Source organism: Echinops telfairi, unplaced genomic scaffold (genome assembly GCF_000313985.2).
Source record: "Echinops telfairi isolate 266 unplaced genomic scaffold, ASM31398v2 ScPeMD7_7469;HRSCAF=8507_0, whole genome shotgun sequence".
Classification (NCBI taxonomy): domain Eukaryota; kingdom Metazoa; phylum Chordata; class Mammalia; order Afrosoricida; family Tenrecidae; genus Echinops; species Echinops telfairi.
The window spans coordinates 94932144-94941281 of NW_022111372.1; the positions used below are offsets into that span (position 1 = coordinate 94932144).

The 9138-nt window shown below is 40.6% G+C and overlaps 1 protein-coding gene across 1 annotated transcript; it reads left to right on the forward strand.

The window, feature by feature from the left end:
* Positions 1-7121: 7121 nt before the first annotated feature.
* On the forward strand, positions 7122-8684 carry LOC101650688 (elongation factor 1-alpha 1-like). The gene is given in 2 exon segments (XM_013005698.2): positions 7122-8508; positions 8511-8684. Coding segments are annotated over 2 exon segments (1386 nt in total). The 5' UTR covers positions 7122-7160; the 3' UTR covers positions 8549-8684.
* The last annotated feature ends 454 nt before the right edge of the window (positions 8685-9138 follow it).

Below are 9138 nucleotides of genomic sequence, written 5' to 3' on the forward strand. Positions count from 1 at the left end.
GGATTCCGAATCACAGGGAGCCTACATAGGACCTCTGGGGCTGTAACCTTTACAGAAGCAGGTAACTTCATCTTTCTCCCTTAGAGCAGCTCATGGGTTTGAACTACAGACCTTGCAGTTAGCAGTCCACCACTTACCTAATAGTGAAGACAATGCTGTTCAATTTGGCCTAAGCAACTGAAGGATAACTTATCATTAACTGTAATAAAGAAGAGCATGAAAAGAAAGATTTGGAACCAGTGGGAAAATCAAGAATTTTCTATTGAAAGTATTAAATTTGAGATTTCTATTAGATAACCATATATATACTTTGAGTAGGCAATTGGGCACACTATGTTGAAATTGAAGGTGAAATTTGGAAATCATCAATGAACGTTGTTAGTTACCCGGAGTTGGTTCCTGCTAGTAGTTAGCTACAATGCCCAACAGAACAAAGCACTGCTATGTCCAGCGCCATTCTCACCAGTTTTCATGGTTGAGCCTATTGCAGGTCGAGTGTCTATCCGTCTCACTGAGGGTCTTCTTCGTCTGCGCTGACCACTTATAAGAGTTGTTATGTAAACTTATAGGTCTAGATGAAATACCAAGGAACTAGGAAGAGATAAAGGGGATGAGAGATATAAGAACTCCATGGCTCCACATTAGAGACTGTGGTGATAGGAGGACTGGACACTAAGAAGTCTGAAGAGAACCCGGTGATGCAGAGAAAACACAGTAATGTGCCAAAACCAAGCGAAGAAACTATTTCAAGGAGGAAGTGGAGATTAACTGTGTTAACTGCTGCTGAAAAGGCAGGTAAGAGGCAAACTGAGAACTGAAGAGCAATTTTGGTGAGTTGGTGAAGTGAAAGTATTACTTGAGTGGGCTCAAGAGAGAACGGAACATGCTTTAGTCAGAATGCTTCCCATAACAGTGGTAGCATAATTACACAACCACTTTGTGTGTTGTAGGATAGAAAGAGAGACGAGTAAATACATCAGTGCTTTGGGGAATCAAGATTCTTCACTGGAGGCGAAAGGAGACAAAAGTACTGAATGAAGAAATGTAAGGAAGAACCCTGTGACAGTGGAATTTAATTGGAAATATGGTTGTTGGGTGCCATCGAGTCCGTCTGACTCTTAAGAGACTGTTTACAACAGAACAAAACACGGCCCAGACCCATGCCATCCTCACAATTACTGCTATGTGTAAGCCCATTGTTGCAGCCACTGTGTCAATCCGTCTTGGTGAGAGCCTTCCTCTTTTTTGATGGCCCTCTACTTTTCCAAGCACAATGTCCTTCTCCAGGGACTGGTCCTGACAACATGTCCAAAGTATGTGTGACAAAGGTTAGCCATTCTTGCTTCTAGGGAGCATTCTGGTTGTACTCCTTCAAGACAGATTTGTTTGCTGTTTGGGCAGTCCATGGTACTTTCAATATTCTTTACCAGTACCATAATTCAAATGCATCCATTCTTCATTCTTCTTTATTCCATGTCCAACTTTCACATGCTGATGAAGTGAATGAAAATACTGTGGCTTGAGCCAGGCACAGCTTAGTCTTCAAAGTAACATCCTTGCTTTTCCGTACTTTGAAGAGGGCTGCAATGTATGTCATTTGATCTCTTGACTGCAGCTTCCGTGGGCATTCATTGTGAATTCAAGCAAGAAGTCACTGACAGCTTCAATCATTTCTCCATTTACCATGAGTTCCTTACTAGACCAGTTGTACGGATTTTGGTTTTCTTTCTTTCTTTTTTAAAATCAGTTTATTGGGGGCTTGTACAACTCTTCTCACAATCCATACATCCATCCATTGTTTCAAGCACATTGTACATATGTTGCCTTCATCGTTTTTGGATTTTGGTTTTCTTTACATTGACTTGTAATCCATGCTGAAGGCTGTAATCCTTGATCTCCATCAGCAAGGGCTTCAAATTTCCTCACTTCAGCAAGCAAAGTTATGTAATCTGCATAAGGTTGTAAAAAAAACCCATCTAATCCTGATGACACATTCTTCTTAATATAATCCAGCTTCTTTGACAATTTGCTCAGCATACAGATTGAATAAGTATGGTGAGAGGATATAGCCCTGACACACCTTTCGTGATTTAAAACCCTGCAGTGTTCCCTTGTTCTGTTCACGCAGCTACCTCTTGAACCATGCACAGATTCCACATGACCACAATGAAGTGTCCTGGTATTTCCATTCCCTCTTAAGGTTATCCATAGGTTATTATGATACACGCAGTCCAATGTCTTTGTGGTCAGTAAAACACAAGTGAACATCTTTTTGGTATTCTCCACTTTCAGCCAAGGTCCATCTGACACCAGTAATGATATCCCCTGTTCCACATCCTCTCCTGAAACTGACATGAAATCTGGTAGCTCCCTGTCAATGTAGTGCTGCAACCATTGTTGAGTGATCTTCAGCAGAATTTTACTTGCTTGTGATATTAATTATATTGTTCTCAGTTGCATATTCTGTTGGATCATCTTTCTTTGGAATGGGTACAAATATGAGTTGCTTTTAGTCACTTGGCCAGGTAGCTGTTTTCCAGATTTCCTGGCATAGTCTTGGAAATGCTTCCAGTGCTTCATCCGTTTGTTGAAATATTTCTATTGATATTCTATCATTCCTGGAGCATTGTTTTTGGCTAATCCTTTCAGTACAGCTTGGACTTCTTCCTCCAGCACCATTGGTCTTGCTCATATGCTGCTTCTACAAATGATTGAATGTTGACTTGTTCTATTTTGTACAGAGACTCTGTATATTCCTCCCATCTTCTTTTGAAGCTTCCTTCATCATTCATTGTTTTGCCCATAGAATCTTTCAAGACTGCAACACGAGGCTTGAATTTTTTCTTGAGTTCTCTCTGTTTCAGATATGCCCAGTGTTCTTACTTTTTGATTTTCTAATTCAAGGTCTTTGCACATTTGATTATAACATTTTACTTTGTCTTCTTAAGCTGCCCTTTGAAATTTTCTGCTCAGTTCTTGGACTTCATAATTTCTTCCATTTGCCCTAGCTACTCTATAATTAAGAGCAAGTTTCAGAGTCTCTTCTGACATCCATTTGACCTTTCCTTTCTTTCCCATCTTTTTAGTGAGCTTCTGCTTTCTTCATGTGTGATGAAATCGATGTCATCCCACAGCTCAGCAGGTCTTCTATCAATAGTGTACAATGAGTCAAATCTGTTGTTGAGATGTTCTGGAAATTCAGGTGGGATAGACTCCAGGTGGTATTTTCGTTCTCCTGGACTTGTTTTCACTTTCTGCAGCTTCAACTTGAACTTGTTTATGTATGAGCAATTGATGGCCTCTCTACAGTCAGCTCCTGGCCTTGTTTTAGCTGCTGATATAGTTTCTCCATTGCCTCTTCCCACAGATGTAGCCAATTTGATTTCTGCGTATTCCATCTGGAGTAGTCCATGTGTACAGTTGTCATTTGTATTGTTGGGAAAAGGTATTTGCAATGAAGAAGTCATTGGTCTTGCAAGATTCTATCATGCTAGCTCCAGGTTTATTTCTATCATCAAGTTCATATTTTCCAACTACCGTTCCTTCCTCTTTTCTTCCAACTTTTGCATTCCAATCACTAATAATTTTCATGCATTTTGATGGCACATTTGATCAATTTCAAAGTGAAGTTGTTGGTAGATTTCTTCAATTTTTGTATTACTATCTTTAGTGGTTAGTGTGTCAATTTGAATAATAGTTATATTGACTCGATTTTTTAATATTTGGATAGATATAATCCCATCACAGTCAGCCCTATTTCAAGGCAAATCTTGAAATGTCCTTTTTGATGATGAATTTGATGCCATTCTTGAATCTGACATTCCAAGCATAGTAAATTATGTGATTATCTGATTCAAAATGGCCGATACCAATTTCGGCTCACTAACCCCTAAGATTTGATTGACATGAGATCCATTTACTTTTTAATAACTTCCAGTGTTCCTAGATTCATAGTTTGTATATTCCAAGTTCTGAATATTAATTGATGTTTGCAGGCATTTCTTCTCATTTTGCATTGTTCCCTATCAGCAAATGAAAATCCCAAAGGCTTTACTCCATCAGCATCATTATGGTCTGTCCACTCTACTTTGAGAAGGTAGCTTTCCTTCAGTCTTATTTTGAGTGACTTATGACCTGAGGGGCTCATCTTCTAGCACTACCCCTGACAACGTTCTGCTTCTATTCATCAAACCTTCGGGTTCTGAAAATATTTCAGTGCTATCCATGAGGTATTTCAGTGTCTAATTTTCCAAAGTGGGCAGCCTATTCTTTCTTCATAGTCTGGAAGTTCTGCTGAAGTCTGTTCACTTTGGCTGCCTCTGTTGGTATTTGAAATATCAGTGACATGGGTTCCTGCATCACTGCAACATACAAGCCACCACAGTAGAACAAACTGATAGGTATGTGGTAGATTGGAAGTATTAGAATAAAGGAATTCTCTGGATTATGAGCCAGAACCACACCTAAGTCTGTATTTAAGTTGAATTTGTAGGTAAGTAGAAATAAGTACACATAGCTCTTATTTAGTGTCAATCAAATGATTTCGTATGATATAGTGTATATTTTCCCTTTCTATGCATATAGTACAGGAGTCCTGTTGGTTACCTACTGGATTTCTAACCACAACGCCAGCTGTTCAACTCCACCAGTTGTGCTGAAGGTGAAAGATAGAATTTTTACTCTAATAAAGATTTATAACTTCAGAAACCCAAAGGGCCAGTGCTACCATGTCCTGTAATATTTCTATGAGTTGGAATCAACTTTATGGCAGTGAGGTAAGAAACACTTCAATCTTAAACATAATAATGCAGTATATAATAATATAAAATATTGGGATCCCAATCTTTTCCCGCAAATAATATCATCTGATTTTCTAGTTCCATTGGTTAGCTCCTCAACTTGGAAGTTGAGTACCTCTACAACATCATTTTTGCTGGTGTCTAGCTGCATCTAATTACCAATGCCAATTATAATTAGTCTGACTTCTGAGATATCATCATCTGTAAACTCCTGGGGGCATAATTTCTTCCACCATCCTTTCATTCTTGACTGCATTATTTCATACCAAGGATCATAAATATTTTGATGACATCAGAGATATTGTAATTTCTCCACAATTCACCTATAGTAGTTACATAATTTCATGTCAACTTGAAGATATAGGAGTGTAGGGGTGGAGTCTAGCCTATCAATCAGGAAGTCTAGCCTGATGGTACCTCCTTGTGGGCACGACCTCATAAGCAGGGTCCTGGGAACTTCCCCTCTCTCTCTGCCTCACCCTCCTGCTGGTGAGCCATGCGGAGACCTGCGAGCCTTGTGATGCAGCCACCGCCATTGGATTCACAAGACTTTGTCCCCACCTGCCTGTGATCTTCCTCAATTCTGCATCATTGCATGTGGCTTCATGAGTCTTAAGTGGGCTTACTGGACTAATATTGGACTTATGGACCAGTATAGGACATAAGGACTTAGTTGGACTGGGCTGGGATGTTTGCTTGATACACAGTTGTTTCTTTCTTACATATATATGAGTGTTACTGAATTTGTTTCTCTAATCTACCCAGCCTAACATATCACCACATCATATTGGTGTAGCCCTGATTGTTTTTGAGAAGGGCCATCATAAGAATAGGCTTATTAAAAGGCCACAACTCCCTATTTATTGACTAAAGTAGCAATGGGATGTAGTGGGTGGGATATGGATAAAATGTGACCTTAACATTGGAGTGAAGGTCAGGTAGAGGGTTACATGCCCAGGTGAGTTGTCAGGCACAAGAAGAATCTTGAAAGATATTTCCCTGGCCAATAAATAATGTTCAACAATAGGGACTAGATGACCCAAGAATCAGTTTTCAAATATGGTAATTGTAATCCAAGTCTTTTAATAATGGGAATAAATGCATTAATGATACAGTGAAGTATCCTCAGGTTTAGGGAGTGCTACAAAAGCAAAGAATTGAGTTTGAAACCCCAGGATGTATTATTCACAAACAATAACATTAGCCTGTTCTTTGGTTGCAGCAGTACATTGATAGAAATTCAAGACAAATTCAGAAGATGATGTGGAATGAAAGATATCATATGGATCTTGGCAGAAATCAGAGAAGGCCAGAAAGATGTTTACATATCTTATTGACTAAGCCAAGGCATTGACTGTGTGGATCTTAACAAATTATGGGTGGCATTGTGAAGAATGAGAATTCTACAACACGTAATGCTCATGAGGAACCTATATATAGACCAAGAGGCAGGCATTGAAACAGAACAAGAAGATACTGCATGGTTTAAAATAAGAAAAGGTTAAAAAAAAATAAATAAGAAAAGGTATGCATTAGGGTTGTATCTTTACACCAGACTTATTCAGAATGCTGATACAATGACCCAAGAAACATGACTACCTTATATGCAGAAGAATGTGCCCTGTGGATTGGATCTGCAGAGAATGCAACCTTTCTTGCTGAAAGTGAAGAGTCCTCAAAGCACTTAATGATGAAGACCAAGGATTATAGCCTTCAGCATGGATTACACTTTGACATAAATAAAACAAAAATCCTTACAATTGGACCAATAAGCAATATTATGATCAGCAGAGTAAAGATTGAAGATTTCATGGATATTATTTTACTTGATTCATAATCAAAGCCCAGCAGTCAAGAAACAAAATGACTTATTACCTTGTACAAATATGTTGCAAAACACCCCTCAAAAGTGTTAAAAAGCAAAGATGTCATTTTGAGAATTAAGTTGCACTTGACCCACGCTATGGTATTTTCAATTGCCTCATTGTATGTGAAAGGTAAACAACGAATAAAAGACTGAAGAACTGGTGCATTTGAATTATGATGTTGTTGAAGAATATTGAATATGCCATGGACTGCCAGAAAACAAACCTGTCTTGGAAGAAGTAAAGCCAAACTGTTCTTTTAGAAACAAGGATGGTAAGATTTTGTCCTGTGTACTTTGGACATGTGAACAGGAGGGACCAGTCCCTAGAGAAAGACACCATGATTAGTAAAACAAAAAACAACAACAACACAACTCACTGCTGTTGACTCAATTCTGACTCATAATGGCCTTATAGAAGAGAATAGCTTTTTCGCAACAGGTTTGCCGCCAGAATATAGGTGTCGGTGAAAACCATCGCAGAAACTTAAGCCAAAATGGGAAAGGAGAAGACCCATATCAACATCGTCGTCATTGGACACGTCGATTCTGGCAAGTCCACCACAACTGGTCACCTGATCTACAAATGTGGTGGGATCGACAAGAGAACCATCGAAAAATTCGAGAAGGAAGCTGCTGAGATGGGAAAGGGCTCCTTCAAGTATGCCTGGGTCTTGGATAAGCTGAAAGCCGAACGGGAACGTGGCATCACCATTGGTATTTCCCTGTGGAAATTTGAGACCAGCAAGTACTATGTGACCATCATCGATGCCCCTGGACACAGAGACTTCATTAAAAACATGATTACAGGAACATCACAGGCTGACTGTGCTGTCCTCATCGTTGCTGCTGGTGTGGGTGAATTTGAAGCTGGTATTTCCAAGAACGGGCAGACCCGTGAGCATGCCCTTCTGGCTTACACACTGGATGTGAAACAGCTCATTGTTGGTGTTAACAAAATGGATTCTACTGAGCCACCCTACAGCCAGAAGAGATATGAGGAAGTTGTTAAGGAAGTCAGCACCTACATTAAGAAAATTGGCTACAACCCTGACACAGTAGCATTTGTGCCAATTTCTGGTTGGAATGGTGACAACATGCTGGAACCAAGTGCTAATATGCCTTGGTTCAAGGGGTGGAAGGTTACCCGTAAGGATGGCAATGCCAGTGGGACCACACTACTTGAAGCTCTGGATTGCATCCTGCCACCAACCCGCCCAACTGACAAGCCCCTGCGCCTCCCTCTCCAGGACGTCTAGAAGATTGGTGGTATCGGGACTGTCCCTGTGGGCAGAGTGGAAACTGGGGTTCTGAAACCCGGTATGGTGGTCACCTTTGCTCCAGTCAACGTTACCACTGAAGTGAAGTTTGTTGAAATGCACCACGAAGCTTTGAGTGAAGCTCTGCCTGGGGACAATGTAGGCTTCAATGTCAAGAACGTCTCTGTCAAAGATGTTCACCGTGGCAATGTGGCTGGTGACAGCAAAAATGACCCACCAATGGAAGCAGCTGGCTTCACCACTCAGGTGATCATCCTGAACCATCCAGGCCAAATCAGTGCTGGATACGCACCTGTGCTGGATTGTCACACTGCCCACATTGCTTGCAAGTTTGCTGAGCTCAAAGAGAAGATTGATCGCCGTTCTGGCAAGAAGTTGGAAGATGGCCCCAAATTCTTGAAGTCTGGTGATGCTGCCATTGTTGACATGGTACCTGGCAAGCCCATGTGTGTGGAAAGCTTCTCTGAGTATCCTCCTCTGGGTCGTTTTGCTGTCCGAGACATGAGACAGACCGTTGATGTGGGTGTCATCAAGGCTGTGGACAAAAAGGCTGCTGGAGTTGGCAAGTCACCAAGTTGGCCCAGAAGGCTCAGAAGGCTAAATGAATATTACCCATCACACCTGCCACTCCAGTCTTTATCAGGGGTGGAAGAAGGGTCTCAGCGCTGTTTGTCTCAATTGGCCATTTAAGTTTCATAGTAAAAGACTGGTTGATGATAACAATGCATCGTAAAACTTTCAGAAGGAAAAGAATGTTTGTAGACCATGTTTCTTTTTTGTGTGGCAGTTTTAAGTTATTAGTTTTTAAAATCAGTACTTTTTAAAAGGAAAACAACTTGACCAAAAATTTGTCACAGGATTTTGAGACCCATTAAAACAAAGTTTAATGAGAAAAAAAAAGAAGAAGAGAATAGAACCGCCCTTGTGAGTTCCAAGATTGCAACTCTTTACTTGAGCAGACACCCTCATTTTTATCGCAAGGAGCAGCTGCCTGGTGGATTCAAACTGCTAACCTGGAGGTTAGCAGTCCAATAGGGAATCACTATAGAAGGTCAATGAGAAAGAGAAAGCCTCAGTGAGATGAAGTGACCAGCAGTGGCGAAACAAGGGGCTCAAGCATAGAGAAGAGTGTGAGCATGGTGCAGGACCCGGCCATGTGCAGTTCTTATGCACAGGGACACCGTGAGTTGGAACC